At 46.9% G+C, this 15374-nt stretch overlaps 2 protein-coding genes and 1 pseudogene across 8 annotated transcripts; 1 reads left to right on the forward strand and 2 right to left on the reverse strand.

Annotated features, from left to right (window-relative positions):
* The first annotated feature begins 28 nt into the window (after nucleotides 1–28).
* On the forward strand, nucleotides 29–4241 carry LOC147980981 (uncharacterized). Its single transcript, XM_087515823.1, has 4 exons — nucleotides 29–1130; nucleotides 2439–2838; nucleotides 3465–3864; nucleotides 4206–4241. Exons 1-4 carry the CDS (start codon nucleotides 29–31, stop codon nucleotides 4239–4241), a joined length of 1938 nt encoding a protein of 645 aa, XP_087371949.1.
* A 917-nt stretch (nucleotides 4242–5158) lies between these two features.
* Nucleotides 5159–12904, reverse strand: LOC125545629 (putative methyltransferase TCM_000336). Of its 7 annotated transcripts, none has more exons than XM_087513702.1 (9): nucleotides 12595–12904; nucleotides 12268–12516; nucleotides 11747–11858; nucleotides 10649–10754; nucleotides 8803–9195; nucleotides 8456–8722; nucleotides 8003–8360; nucleotides 7099–7216; nucleotides 5159–5496 (listed from the first exon to the last, which is right to left on the reverse strand). In XM_087513702.1, the coding sequence occupies exons 3-9, from the start codon at nucleotides 11767–11769 to the stop codon at nucleotides 5469–5471; spliced, it is 1293 nt and encodes a 430-aa protein (XP_087369828.1). In that variant the 5' UTR covers nucleotides 11770–11858; nucleotides 12268–12516; nucleotides 12595–12904; the 3' UTR covers nucleotides 5159–5468. The 7 variants fall into 7 exon arrangements, with proteins under 7 accessions (XP_087369828.1, XP_087369827.1, XP_048565598.2 ...); XM_087513701.1 differs by having other exon boundaries at nucleotides 11747–11865; XM_048709641.2 differs by lacking the exon at nucleotides 10649–10754 and having other exon boundaries at nucleotides 8803–9136; nucleotides 11747–11865.
* On the reverse strand, nucleotides 5604–7067 carry LOC125547094 (putative jasmonic acid carboxyl methyltransferase 1; annotated as a pseudogene).
* Nucleotides 12905–15374: the final 2470 nt, after the last annotated feature.

Raw genomic sequence — 15374 nt, forward strand, 5'->3', positions numbered from 1 at the left:
AGTCCATCTCCATCACGTGCACGCAGCCATGTCTTCCTCCTCCGCCTCCTTTCAGTCGATGTTCGGCGGTGGAGCCCCGGAGAAGCTCACCTGCACCAACTATGTGCTGTGGCGGACACAAATCACGCCGCAGCTGCGGGGCGCCGGCGTCTTTCATTACGTCAACAGCACGGCAGCCGAGCCGGCCAAAGACCTCACCACCAAGGACGCCGCCGGCAAGGAGACCACTGAGCCGAATCCCCTCCATCCGATTTGGGTGAAGGAGGATCAGCAGGTCCTTGGATATCTACTCCAACACTTGTCCAAGGAAGTGCTCGTCACGGTGACCACGATCACCACGGCGCGCGAACTCTGGGTGGCGCTGGCGAGCATGTTCTCGTCGCAGTCACTCAGCCGCGTCAACAACATCCGCACAGCGCTGATTAATGTGCAGAAGGGCAATCAATCGGTGGCCACCTTCTTCGCCGCCATGAGGGGTCTCGCCGATGAACTCGCCGCGGCGGGAAAACCCATCCAGGACGACGAGCTCATCTCCTACATCATCCACGGGCTGGACCAAGAGTACCAGCCCCTCGTCTCCGCACTAGATGCCCGTGTCACCCCGGTAACCCTCGATGAACTTTTTGCCATGCTCAGTAACTTTGATCAACGTATGGCGCAGTATCATGGCTCCGGCGGTGGCTTCAAATCGTCGGCCAACTCTGCATCCAGAGGCCGCGGTGGTGGCTCTCGCTCGCGCTCATCTTCCCGCGGCAAGGGGAGGTTTGGCGCCGGCGGTGGCGGCTACTCCAACAGCTCACGCGGCGGCGGACGCTCCGGTAACTTCAAAGGGCGTCGTGGTGGTGGCAGTGGTGGTTCCAACAGGTCCCGTCTGGACTTGCCTCGCTGCCAAATCTGTGGCAAACCTGGTCATACAGCAAAGGACTGTTGGTACTGCTACGAAGAAGATGACGGTGATTCCTCGCAAGATGAAGAGAAAGTTGTTGCGGCGGCCGATGGCTCCTATGGAGTAGACACCAACTGGTACGTTGACAGCGGCGCCACCAACCACATCACCAACGAACTCGAGAAGGTCACCATGAAGGAGAAATATCGTGGCAAAGATCAAATTCATACGGCCAGTGGTGAAGGTATGGGTATACATCACATTGGCCACTCAATTTTTAATACCCCTAGTCGTAAAATTCATCTCAAAAGAATTCTGCATGTCCCTAGTGCTCACAAGAATCTTCTCTCTGTTCATAGAATTGCTATTGACAATCATGTTTTTCTCAAGTTTCATCCTTTCTTCTTTTTGATCAAGGATCAGGCCACGAAGAAAGTTCTCTATCGAGGTAGATGCGTTCGAGGGCTCTACCCGTTGATTCCGGAGTTTAGAAGATTAAATAAACAAGCTTGTGGTGTCATCAAGCTGTCGTCCACACGATGGCATGATCGTTTAGGACATGCCTCTTTTTCTTTGGTTGAAAAATTACTTAGGAAAAATAAGCTCCCGTTTGTTGATGAGCGCAATATTGAAACTATTTGTGATTCATGTCAGTGTGCTAAAAGTCATCAATTACCATATCCCATCTCTACTAGTGTCTCCACCAAACCTTTGCAATTGATCTTTTCTGATGTGTGGGGGCCTGCCCCCTCCTCTGTTGGTAGACACACATATTATGTAAGTTTTATCGATGACTATAGCAAATTTTCATGGATCTATCTTCTCAAAAAAAGATCCGATGTGTTTCAAGTCTTTCACAACTTTCAAGCTCTCGTTGAAAGAAAGTTCAACAGCAAGATCATTGCTGTCCAATCGGATTGGGGAGGAGAATACGAGAAACTCAATTCCTTCTTCCAAACCATAGGTATATCTCACCATGTATCATGCCCACACGCTCACCAACAAAACGGGTCAGCCGAACGCAAGCATAGGCACATTGTCGAGGTTGGTTTGGCCCTCCTAGCAGGAGCCTCCATGCCTCTTAAGTTTTGGGATGAGGCTTTTCTTACAGCCGTCCACATCATCAACATGCTACCTAGCCGTGTTATCAACAATGAAACACCTATGGAACGTCTCCTACATACAAAGCCAGACTATACCTCTCTTCGTGTCTTTGGTTGTGCGTGTTGGCCAAATCTTCGGCCTTACAATAACCGCAAACTCATGTTTCGGTCAAAACGGTGTGCCTTTCTTGGATATAGCGCCCAACACAAAGGCATCAAGTGCCTTGACATCTCTACTGGTAGGGTATACATCTCACGTGATGTTGTTTTTGATGAGACAAAATTCCCCTTTGCGGATCTTCATCCTAACGCCGGTGCACTACTCCGCAAGGAAATCTTGCTTCTACCCTCTCATCTTTTCGGCTATGATCAAGGGGGTATTACAAATTGTGATGATCATATGTTGACTAACCCTACTAATAGCCTTCATGAGTCTTGTGATGATGCAGAAAACAGTGCAAAAATCGCAGCAGAAAACAATGAAGAAAATGGAGCAGCAGGCCCTCATTTTATGTGTCCTGGCTCGGGGGACATATCTACCTCGGGATTGCCCCAGGTGCTGCAGCCATGCAGCGGATCTTCCTCGGGATCCGCGTCTGGCAGCGATCCTGCCGGGCCAACCACGGCAGGCGCAGACGCGCGCGCGGCCGAGTCCGCATCAGCCACGCGGCAAAGGCTGGCGGGCTGCGGCGCTTCTCCTCACGCGCACGACTCCGCGCTCGACAAGCGGCAGGCCGGCACTGGCTCGGACCGTGTCCAGCGGGAGGCCCAACTGCGTGTGCACACGCGCCGCGCCGCCACTGCTCGTCAGGTGGGCGCGGGGACAGATCCGACCAGCCCAGGGCCCAGGCAATCATTGGGTCGTGATGATGCGACCAGGCCCAGATCTTCTGCGGCGAAATCGTTCCCCGCACCACGATCCACGACCACAGAAGATCCTACCCCGTCATCGCCTGGTGACACTGCCGGCTCTGGAGGCCCGCGCAGATCCTCCTCGGGATCAGGCGAGGATCAGCTTGATCCAGACCCAGGATCTTCTGCGCCGGATCTCTCTACAGAAGCTCCTGCTGCTACTCCTCCACGTCGAACACGATTGCAACAAGGGGTAATTAAACCTATTGATTATAAACATGTTACAAAATATGGGCTGGTATGTTCTACAGGTGAACCAGAAGAACCCAATACTCTTGAGGAAGCTTTGGGTGATGCAAATTGGAGAAAAGCAATGCATGATGAAATCATAGCACTTAAGAAAAATAGAACATGGCATCTGGTTCCTCCACAACGAGGTAAAAATCTTATTGACTGCAAATGGGTCTTTAGGATAAAAAGGAAAGCTGATGGAACCATTGATACAAAGTCAGGCTCGTTGCAAAGGGTTTTAAACAACGGTATGGTATTGACTATGAGGACACGTTTAGTCCAGTTGTAAAAGCTGCTACTATTCGTCTTGTTTTGTCCATTGCTGTGTCCAGGGGATGGAGTTTACGTCAACTAGATGTTCAGAACGCGTTCCTCCATGGTGTTCTGGAAGAAGAGGTTTACATGAAACAACCACCTGGGTTTGAAAACACACGTGCACCACTGCATGTGTGCAAACTTGACAAGGCATTGTATGGACTAAAGCAGGCCCCAAGAGCATGGTACTCTCGCCTCAGTAAAAAGATGCAAGCACTTGGTTTTGTTCCTTCAAAGTCTGACACTTCATTATTTATTTATAACAAATCAAGTATATCCATATTTGTTCTCATATATGTTGATGATATAATTGTGACAAGCTCATCTGATGAAGCAATAACTGCACTGTTGAAGGATTTGGGTGCAGAGTTTGCTCTCAAGGATTTAGGAGATCTACATTATTTTCTTGGCATTGAGGTAAAGCAACACAAGGATGGCCTTCACCTCTCTCAAGAAAAGTATGCAACAGACTTGGTAAAAAAGGCTGGTTTGCAAAGTTGTAAGCCTGCACCCACTCCCTTATCCAGCACAGAAAAGTTATCCCTTGTTGAAGGAGAGCCTCTGAGTTCAGAAAATGGTACAAAATACAGAAGCTTGGTAGGTGCACTACAGTATTTAACACTGACTAGACCAGACATCTCCTTTGCTGTTAACAAAGTATGTCAGTTTCTCCATGCACCTACCACTGTTCATATGACTGCTGCAAAACGTATAGTAAGATATGTGAAAAATACGTTGAATGTTGGCCTAAATTTCAGCAAGTCATCCTCTACACTTATCAGTGCCTTCTCTGACTCTGATTGGGCTGGATGTCTAGATGACAGACGTTCAACTGGTGGCTTTGCAGTTTTCTTTGAACCTAATTTAATATCTTGGAGTGCAAGGAAGCAAGCTACAGTTTCAAAATCCAGTACAGAGGCAGAATATAAGGCATTGGCAAATGCAACAGCAGAAATCATATGGGTGCAGTCAATCCTAAAGGAACTAGGTATGAAAAGCACTAGAGCTCCATGTTTATGGTGTGATAATCTAGGTGCTACCTACTTGTCAGCAAATTCAGTTTTTCATGCCAGAACTAAACACATTGAGATAGATTTTCACTTAGTTCGAGAAAGAGTTGCAAACAAACTTCTGGATATTCGATTTATTCACTCTCAAGACCAAGTTGCTGATGGCTTTACCAAAGCTTTACCCACAAGAAGTTTTGAGGACTTCAAGCATAATCTCAACTTGATGAAGTTGTGATTAAGGGAGGGTGTTAAACGTGATATAATCTTCACGTATATACCTTGCATACAAGGAGAGGAGACCCTGGCTAACCGCATGAGGAGTAGTTAGACAAGATACTCATGTAATCTTTATCTTCTTTTATCTTTTGTATTTCTTCTCCTCCAAGATGTATCTCTACAACAACTTGTACGCATATCCGGGCTTGCAACCCATCTATGTAACATGAAACACGTCGGCCAGGATAGGCAAGACGTTTACCGCAAGTCGCACAATTGGGGGCAATAGTAAGGTATCAAGGTCAGCGTGCTTTGCTATTTTTCACGTTGGTCAGATCAGGATCAGGATATAATACTGACACAACCTGTCACTGGTAAAGACAATTATTTTTTTTAGACTAGCACACTTATTATTTTCATCTGGTTAAACTGTTAGCATGCGATCCAATGAAAAAAAAACAAGCATTTCAGATAATTTAGAGCAGTACAAATGCAACCTTTCTTTTGGAGATAAATTCATTGGTGCACATGATTGTGCCTTCGAGTTTTTTGTGCTTTATGCTGCTATACAATGCATTTGCAATGGAAACAAGCAAGTGCAGAAGAAATGCATGTACATCAAGAAGCCGAATAACAAACTAGCACGTATACGGTCTTCAATTCATGATGCATCGAAAGGAAAAATATAATGAAATAATATCCTAGAATATATCATAGGAGTTTTGTTTATATTCTTACAAAATTATCATGGAACAGAAGGAAATATCTTGTACCTCTGTAGAACTTCAGTGTCACTCAATTGCGCTGTGGGATAGATACTTTGCTGAAACAATGAAAAATATATGTCTCAGAATCACACAGATCCGATTAAGTTTGATGTTGAATTTTAAAGACATATCACGAATTGGTGAGAGATACAGGCTAGCAGCAGTAAGAGTGTCTCCACTAGCCTCCCCAGGACGCCCCCTAGGACACCTTTTTAGGCTCGGTTTTAGGCTCGGATGGCACTTTTCGCCGAAAAACGGCCCAGCCACGCCCCCGACGCCCCCCAGGACGTCAAAATAGCGCCGGCAAACCCAGGCGAAACCCGGCGCGCTGGGGGTCTCTTGGGGACGCCGGCACAAGTTTCGGCAAATCGTGTCTCACCACATGTCCTTTTTCTTGGCCCACTTAATCATTTTCCTCACAAACTTTTGCTTGGGGTGGGGTGTGACTGGGAAGATGTCCTCTTTATTTCGCCGGATTTCGCCAGATGACCCCCAAGACACCAACTATTTTGGTTCGGATGATGTTCCTGGGGTTCCAACGGCTGGAGATGCCCTAACACGCCAGTTGTCCTGTCATGCCTTGGTGAGCGATACAACCAGCTCGGGTTTTTGGTATGCTTGACTTGTTAGCTGCGAAGCAGGCTCAAGTTCTCGCTGGTCCTCGCAAATTCATCCATGACCTCTCCGGACAAGCCAAAATGCTGGACTATTATTTGTTCGAATGCAGCTCTCAGACTATTCACCATCCTGTTTGGGGTGAGGAGGCCGCCTGTAGGGTCGTGCACCCGCATCTCTGTGATTGAGAAGGAGCCCTCTTCTTGAATGATCCCTCTCAGCTCTTCATCAGAAGGTCCATGCACCGGTATGTACAAAGAGGCTCATCAGAACGCCTCCCTGGGAGGGAAACAACCATCCAACCTTCTGGGACCAATTCTTTGGCTCTCAGCTGCAGGAAAAGTGTGAAATCTTTCCTGAATTGTTGTGCATAAGCTCCAGCGACCACTGGGAGTCTTTCACACCTGACATTCTCATTGATGTCATACACCGGGATTTGGTTTATACTTAAATCTTGAGCCTGTACCTCTGAAGGATCAGATGGTGAAGGGACAAATGCTACTGGAGTGGTGTCAAGTTGATACCTTTGAGAGCCAATGGAAGCTGTTGGATGAACAGAAAATATGCACCGAGCCACTAGGGAAGAGCCTCTCATAGAATGACCCTGGTACAACAACAGCCTTCGCCGATTTGCCAACCAAGCTTTACACCACCAAGTGTTGAAGCCATTGTATGGGAGATCATTAAGGCGTACAGATACTTCTGGAGGTGGCTGCCGCAAATGAAGAAAGTGGCTGCAGGTGGCCTCGAGAGCGATTGACACCAATGCTACCGCGTTTGGGCCAGAGGAGCAGACCAAGTCCGCAATCACCGTCTCCCCGTGCGACAAGGTGGTGGTGTTGCTGCATAGTTCGACGATCGCTGCTTCTATCAGGTTTAATCGTTCCCAAAATTGTTTTTTTCATTATGATCTTAGTTTAGTTGTTAGTAATATAAGATATATTATGAGAAAATTCTTGATGAGACAGTCTTCAGAAGCCAAGTTTCAGGAGAAGGGACCATAGAAACAACACTCATGAGCAAATTAAGAGAGAAGAAATTGCCTGAAAAGTTGATTTGTGAGCATAGCTAGTTTCCCCTTGGACCTTGATTCATATGCACATCTCTGTTTGGAAACCATGGCTTTGCTTGCAGCAGGGCTAACCTCCAGAGACCTTGAAACTGAGAGAGCAAGATTAGGAAGGAGATGGTGAGACTGAGATGTCCTGGAAGTTCAGCTCTTGTTTTTTATTCTAACCGGGGATGACTCTTCTGGCTAATTAATTATTTGGTGAAACAGATGGGTCAACGTGCTTATCAACAAAGAGCAGCTAATAGAAATGTTGACTGAAATATTCAAATTCAAATCAGGATATAATACATTAACAACCTATCACTACCAGAGTTTGTTTTATGTCAGCATATTTGTTATTTTGAGGCCATGGGTTCGCTTGCAGTGGAAGTTCAACTTCTCTTTTTCTATGCTCAATAATATGGACAATGTGCTTCTCAATCTGTTACCTGTCTCTACTGTTTGGACCAGCAAGTAGAAAGGCTAAAGGGGAAATAATATGGTCAATGTGCTTCGCCATTAATGTTTTTTTCTTTAGCTACTAGAGATGGCATGTTCTGTACTAGTGAAGAGTCCTACTGTGTTCTTCAAACTACCATATGAACAGAAGGGAATTCCTATACCACACGAGAACTACAATATCAAAGTCAAACACATTATCGGATAAGGGGAAAATACAAACACTTGGCAACGATAATGGAAATATTATTTCAGCAGGTATTTAGTTTTTTCATCTCCAGCAAATATGATTGAATTTGATATTCAATTTTACAAACATGTCATGCCATGTTGAGAGATACAGAGCTAACATCACAATGTGTAGTTTACATAATCAAATGGACACACATTTGACCTCAAAGAAAGCATCAGTTTTACTATCATCAAATGTGATGTACCTTTAGGTACCTGATAATCATGCCTTTGCGAGGATATGACCAGCATAGCATAAGGGCACTTGGCACGCTCCTCTTGCAAGCTTCCCTCTAGGATATACCGCCGCTCCACGGTCCTCACGAATTCATCCATGACATATCCAAAATGTTGGACTATTACCGGCTCAAACAAAGATCTCAGAAATCCCACGAATATGCCTGGGGTGCTGAGAGTCTTGTTTATATCGGTTCTAGGGTCATGCTCCCGCATCTCCCTGATTGAAAAGGAACGCTCCTCTTGGATGATCTCTCTCAGCTCTTCGAGCGAAGGTTCATGCATTAGCCCATAAAAAGAATCAAACTTTTCTTTGTCGATCACACCCTGTCAATATAACCATAAGATCATGAGGTCAAATATAATGCTCGCACCTTCGATCGCAAAAGATGCATGCTAGAAAAGAAAGTAAAGAAATGTACCTCTGAGACCATGACACATAGAATCTGAGCTACAATTTCTGGAAGGAAAGGGAATTTGGTGGTGATTATATCAGACCGCCTCCCTAGCAGAGAAATAATCATTCGGCCTCCTGAGGCCAACTCTTTGGCTCTCAGCTCCAAAAAAAGTGTGAAATCTTTCCTGTATTGTTTTGCATAAGCCTCAAGCACTATAGGAAGTTTTTCACGCCTAGAATGCTCATCAATGTCATATGCTGGGATGAGATTCCTCTTTAGATCTTCTGGAGCCTGTAAGGATAAGGTTTTGCTTACAGAGTCGATGAGTAATGCAACAGGATCGATCCATCAAAGTAGCATCAGACTCGTACCTTTGAGAGCCAATGTAAGCTATTGGACGAGCAAACAAGATGCACAGATTCACTAGTGAAGAGCCGCTCGTAAAACGACCCTGGTGTGATACCGGTAACAACAACAGGATCGTTGCTTTGACGTAGAGTGACTAGGCTCTTCACCACCGTGTTGAAGTCGTTCTCAGGAAGATCGTTGAGGAGCACAGACACTTCTGGTGATGGTTGCTGGAACTGAAGACAGTGATCGTGGATCGCATTGACAGCAATCGATACCAATGCAAGCGCATTTGGACCAGTGGAGCAGCCCAAGTCCGCGATCACTATCTTCCTGGGCTGCAAGGTGCCGGCGTTGCTGCATAATTCAACGACAACCCCTTCAATCAGGGATTTCATCTTGTTCTGCTCAGCGTTCTGCAGTTGACATGTACTTATTCAGAAAATTCAAATTTATTTCTTGTTCTTATTTTGCATAATCTGGTTAGTTTAAACGCCAGTAGTCACTACAACACGGTTGTTGAAAGAAGGTGTTTTGGGCAGGGCATTTCTCTAAACGCCTCAAAATCATGATTACTGAAAAAGGCTTTCGCCCCGCTTTATATATAAAGCAACGATCATCAACAACCCGGTACAAACGCACGCCTCCACAACACACGCACACACCCAAGGCGGGATACATAGGCGCTGAGCGCAGCAACACCAACCCTAACACTACAAGAGCAACCGGGGACTTCAACCGTGAACACGCCACTGTGAAGAGATGAAGCCGCATACGACGAACCGTGGGCTCTATGGCGGCGCCTTCATGAAGGTTACGACACCGGAGCGCCGCCACCGCTCGTTCCGAGGATCAGAGTTTCCCCTGGAGCAACATGACGGGTAATGAGAGCTGCGACGACACCTTTAAGAAGGGAATGAGCTTCGCCGCCGCCGGTCTGTCCGAAGATAGAACAGGTTTTCACCCCGGCAAACGCTCACCGCCACCGAACGCCACACCCCGGCTACCACGCTGCCCACATGGTGGCCATCGGGCAGCACCAAGCCACGGGCTCTACCCATGAGCACCGCTCTACCACCACCAGGGCCGCCGCCCCGGCATCCAAGACCTTGACACCACCTCACCCAGGACCCGCCGCTACCCCAACCAAAGAGACGAGCGAAAGGCCCTGCCTTTCGCCCCCCAGCGTCGAGAACCAATAGACCGGCCAAAACTGGCCGCCATCAATCCGTCCTGCAACCCCGGGAGCGAGACGAGATCGGTCCTGCCGTTGGGCGCGAGATGAGCACGGTCCTGCCGCCAGGCGCGAGACGAGCTCGGTCCTACCGCCGGGCGCGAGACGAGCTCGATCCTGCTGCACCAGGCGCAAGACAAGTGATGGACCGCCGCTGGGAGAGGGCCAACCCTTCGACAAAAGTAGCGCCCGGACGACGAGCAGAGGGATCGAAGGCCGAGCAACCACCATCGCTAAGAACCACCACCGCAGGCACGCAGTAGCGGTCACCAGCCCCCGCCGCCAATGATGCTGGCCGGGCTTTGCCCGTCAACTCGCCGTGGCGGCGGCGAGGAGAGGAGGTGGGGAAGGAGAGGCCCTGGGCCGGCGGCTAGGGTCCCCCCCCCCCCCCCCCTCGAGCGCTCGCGAGAACGTCGCTGGAGTCTCCCCCTTTACAAAGCCACCACAAAATCGTGTTTAAGGAGGTGTTTCAGGGGAATCGGCTCAAATCATCTCTATCTTAAGGCGTTATACAAAACCGCCTTGGATTGTATGCATCTTTGGACGTGTTTTTCAAAAAAGCCTGAAATTGGAAGAGATTTGAGGCGGTTCTCATAAACGCCTCTCAATCAATTGTGGCGTTTCTCAGAAATCACCTCCAATCGTGGCGCTGTGCTTAGAGGGTCGGATGGCGTGGCAGGATGGTCGGTCTCCAAGCTGGCCATATTTGCGGCGGCTGGTGCAATGAACAGGCGGCCGAACCTGCGACACAACTTTCAGTCAGCTTGCATCAGACTCTTGCCTCCGGCCTACTAGGCGTCGCCGTTTAATACCAACGTTGGGGGCAGAGGCTGAACGCACGACCAGGCAGTTCTTGTCTTCGTGTTGTGTGGATAGGACGCTATACAGATCGTGGGACGTGTCCATGTATATCTGACTATCTGTATAGCTAATAATATACTCATGTGGTTGTTAGTGTGCTACAACAGCCCGTTCCTGTGTTCTAGTCTTGTGCATAGTTTAAAAAAATAACGTGAACCGGTGTCTTGCCCAGTTTTTTATGGTGTGCCGGTCTTTTAGTAAAAAAGCAGAAAAATATTCAGAAAAAAGGTGCATCAACAAGGAATAAAACACCTAACCTTTAGGGAAGGCATGCTAAAGGCCCAATAACCAACTAGGCTAATAACACTTTGTGATTTATTAATGATTTACATCCAATACTATGTGTATTCATTTGATGTGAAGTCAAAATTTTGAAAACTTACCTTAAATATTCCAGTTTTTTGTCGCAAATGAACCGATAGACCAGAGGTCCGACCACTAAAACCCTGAACCAGAAGCATCACCGGTTCTGTTGCCGGTTCGGTTTTTTAAACTATGGACTTGTGACATTCTGTCTGTAGTCCCATACTGCTTAGGGCTTAGGCAACAAGAGTCCGATGTACTTAAAAGGAGGAAACGTGGTTACTGATTCAGAAACCACAACTATAGTACCAGCTAATGGGTTTAAGGCTTAGGTTAATTTGCTATGTAAAACACGGAAGGTGCGTTTTAAGAAAACGCTGCATAAATTGTTAAGAGGAGTTTTTGGGTCTTTTGGTGGCGATTTAGATGACATTGTAATATCAACCGTGTTGTAGTGAATATAAGATACATAATTATGAACAAATTCTTGGTGAAACAATCTTCGGAAGCCAAGTTTCAGGAGAACGTAGAAACAGCACTAACAAATTAATCAATAGAGGAGAAAATACCTGAATACTAGAGTTGTTAGCATAGCTAGTTTCCCCTTGTCCTTGATTCATAATCGGTGCCGTCTGTTTGGAGGCCATGGCTTTCCGTGCACCAGGCTCAATCTCCAAAGACCTTGAACCTGAGAAAACAAGGTTAGGAAGGAGATGGTGATGATGCCCTTCAGTTCTACCTTTTATATGCTGCCCGGGCTGCTTATTGGGTGGACCGATAGGGGCTGCTAACAGGAAGATTGAATGAAAGAGTCGGTCAAATTAAAATCAAGATAACAAATTAACAACCTGTCACTACAGGAGTTTGTTTTAGATCAGCAGATTTAACATTTTGAGGCCATGCCTTTGCTTGCAGAGTGGAAGTTCAATTCTTCTTTTTATATGCTCAACTGGGGATGACTCTTCTGGCTGCTTATTGGGGGCAATTACTAAGGTATAAACGTGTTCATCAATTGTTATCTGTCACTACAATTGGGGGCAGTTATATGGTTGAAAGGTTGAAGGGTCAAAATTCAGATAAGAATAACGACCTGTCACCGCCAGTTATGATACTCTTAAACCGGTGTGTACAGAGACACCGAAGGAGGAGGGTAGGCGGCATTTCGTCAAACAGATGGCGGGCCATGGAGCGGCGAGGGAGCGAGTCAAGCTTCCAGGCCCCTTTTTGCTTCTCTTGTTAGCAATCCGGCGACTCTGGTAGAGGTAGACTAGCTTCTTCGCCTCCAGCGACGGCGCAGGGAGTAGAGGCAGACGACTACGCCGCCACGTTCTTTGACCACCTGCACGCAGCCAGTAGAAATCCCGTCAGGATCCGCGGCATATACGGCGAGAGGAGGGGGCGTTTGAACGAGCAGAACCTGCGGGGAGATTGGGGCGACGCCGACGCCATGCGCTATGACGAGGAGGAGGCGCTTGAGCGCGTCGGCGTCGAAGAGGTGAGTCGAGGAGCGCCGGGATGGCGGCGCCGTCGTCGTAGAGGCGCGCGTCCGGGTACGTCCGCCCCACCACCCACGGAGCCGCCGCGCCTCTCGCCTGCAACCCGAACATCCCCGACTCTCTCCGGCTCTCGCCGGCCGTCGTGTCTCGCTCGCGAGACCGTGGGAGGTCCGTGTCCAGTTCACAAGCTGGGCCGGCATTCTCATTTCGCTCTTTCTGGTCCACGCTATCTGGGCCAGCATTGAGAGGGCATAGGCTTTCTTACACCCATCCGTGCGTGCTCATTGGGCCAGTACACTGCTTCTGCGTTCGAGCTCTCTGCTTGATTTGCATTTTGAACATTTATTTTTGTCGGAAGTAGGATAACATAGTTTTTTTAAAGCATCCCATATGAGTATTAATTAAGCCAAAGAAAGTTCTTGCAATCATTCGTTACAGCATACACCACGCAAGGCGTAACAGAATTAAAAAGAATCCCATCAGACCTAGTACTAAAGCTAAACTTAGCAATCTCATGTGCCATCCCATTGGCAGTCCGACTTATCTTTGCAATATTAAAATTTTGGATCATCCTAGATATACTCAGAGCCTCATCCATCAGATCAGCCAGAGGGGACCTGTCAAGCTTCTCATTTGCAAGAAACGTGTGTACGAAAGCATAGTCAGTCTCTAAAATAATAGATTGGTGAAGGGTGATACCTATATAAAGTCCTGCAAAGCAAGCACGGAGCTCAGCATCATTCACACTGATACACCGATCAATAAAGTCCCATGAAGAAACAATAATATCTCCAAATGAATTACGAGCTACGACCCCCACACTGGCTGCATTAGTACTCTCCACAAGACTGGCGTCAACATTGATCTTGATATGATCATTAGGGGGAGGAGTCCACACCACATGATCTTTTAACGGTGTGTAATCCGCTACAACTCCGCTCATCTTCTCCCTACCTTTGTTGCTAGCGTCCAATTGAGCGGTGTCATGACTAGACGTAAAAGTGGTTCAAAATTGTTGCTAGCCTCTTCAGTACCGTGCATTGCCCTTTCTCACCTTGAGAGTTGGTGCAAACTTCGCAGGTGCATCCAAACCCCGTGATACGATTGAAGGAAATATGCCCTAGAGGCAATAATAAAGTTATTATTTATTTCCTTATATCATGATAAATGTTTATTATTCATGCTAGAATTGTATTAACCGGAAACATAATACATGTGTGAATACATAGACAAACAGAGTGTCACTAGTATGCCTCTACTTGACTAGCTCGTTGATCAAAGATGGTTATGTTTCCTAACCATAGACATGAGTTGTCATTTGATTAACGGGATCACATCATTAGGAGAATGATGTGATTGACTTGACCCATTCCGTTAGCTTAGCACTTGATCGTTTAGTTTGTTGCTATTGCTTTCTTCATGACTTATACATGTTCCTATGACTATTAGATTATGCAACTCCCGTTTACCGGAGGAACACTTTGTGTGCTACCAAACGTCACAACGTAACTGGGTGATTATAAAGGTGCTCTACAGGTGTCTTCGAAGGTACTTGTTAGGTTGGCGTATTTCAAGATTAGGATTTGTCACTCCGATTGTCGGAGAGGTATCTCTGGACCCTCTCGGTAATGCACATCACCTAAGCCTTGCAAGCATTGCAACTAATGAGTTAGTTGAGATGATGTATTACGGAACGAGTAAAGAGACTTGCCGGTAACGAGATTGAACTAAGTATTGAGATGCCGACGATCGAATCTCGGGCAAGTAACATACCGATGACAAAGGGAACAACGTATGTTGTTATGCGGTCTGACCGATAAAGATCTTCGTAGAATATGTAGGAGCCAATATGAGCATCCAGGTTCCGCTATTGGTTATTGACTGGAGACGTGTCTCGGTCATGTCTACATAGTTCTCGAACCCGTAGGGTCCGCACGCTTAACGCTACGATGACAGCTATATTATGAGTTTATATGATTTGATGTACCGAAGGAGTTTGGAGTCCCGGATGAGATCGGGGACATGACGAGGAGTCTCGAAATGGTCAAGATGTAAAGATCGATATATTGGACGACTATATTCGGACTTCGGAAAGGTTTCGAGTGATTCGGGTATTTTTCGGAGTACCGGAGAGTTACGGGAATTCGCCGGAAAGTATATGGCCCTTATTGGGCCATACGGGAATAGAGGAGATAGGCCAAAAGGAAGGAGGCCTGCGCCCCCCCTCTGGTCCGAATTAGACAAGGGGTGCAGCCCCCTTTTCCTTCTCCCTCTCCTCCTCTTTCCTTCACTCCTACTCCAACGAGGAAAGGAGGAGTCCTACTCCCGGTGGGAGTAGGACTCCCCCCTGGCGCGCCCATAGAGGGCCGGTGTGACGCCCGGATAATTAGGCTACAGTAAACCTCTGCTAGTGTTGCCACGTCACCACGATTACTGTTGATAATCTCGCGATGATTCAAAACTCGTTCAAATTCAAATTTTAAATAAAGTCAAACTAGAAAAGTTTTCAAGTCAAAACTAAAATGTTCGGGTTGTGACAAATAAATCGTAAGTAATTATGGTGGAGAAACCAAACTTTGATAAAATGTTTAAAGGCTCTATAACAATTTAAAACAGTAGTGAAAACGATTAAACAAATGCCTATTGAATTTATAAAATGCTAAAACTATTTTATTATGGGTTAAGAATTAATCTCATAGAA

This window comes from Triticum urartu, chromosome 3A (assembly GCF_056163025.1).
Source record: "Triticum urartu cultivar PI428250 chromosome 3A, HENAU_Tu73, whole genome shotgun sequence".
NCBI classification, from domain to species: Eukaryota; Viridiplantae; Streptophyta; class Magnoliopsida; order Poales; family Poaceae; genus Triticum; species Triticum urartu.

Excerpts from the sequence above, each read along its gene's own strand:
- LOC147980981 (XM_087515823.1), top strand. The coding sequence starts at position 29 with ATGTCTTCCTCCTCCGCCTCCTTTCAGTCGATGTTCGGCGGTGGAGCC. Across the intron at positions 1,131-2,438 it reads TCATACGGCCAGTGGTGAAG|AAAACAGTGCAAAAATCGCA; the intron begins GTATGGGTATAC and ends GTGATGATGCAG. Across the intron at positions 2,839-3,464 it reads CCGACCAGCCCAGGGCCCAG|GGGATGGAGTTTACGTCAAC; the intron begins GCAATCATTGGG and ends TGCTGTGTCCAG.
- LOC125545629 (XM_087513702.1), bottom strand. The coding sequence starts at position 11,769 with ATGCTAACAACTCTAGTATTCAG. Across the intron at positions 8,723-8,802 it reads GCTTACATTGGCTCTCAAAG|GCTCCAGAAGATCTAAAGAG; the intron begins GTACGAGTCTGA and ends TTATCCTTACAG. Across the intron at positions 8,361-8,455 it reads TATGTGTCATGGTCTCAGAG|GGTGTGATCGACAAAGAAAA; the intron begins GTACATTTCTTT and ends TTATATTGACAG.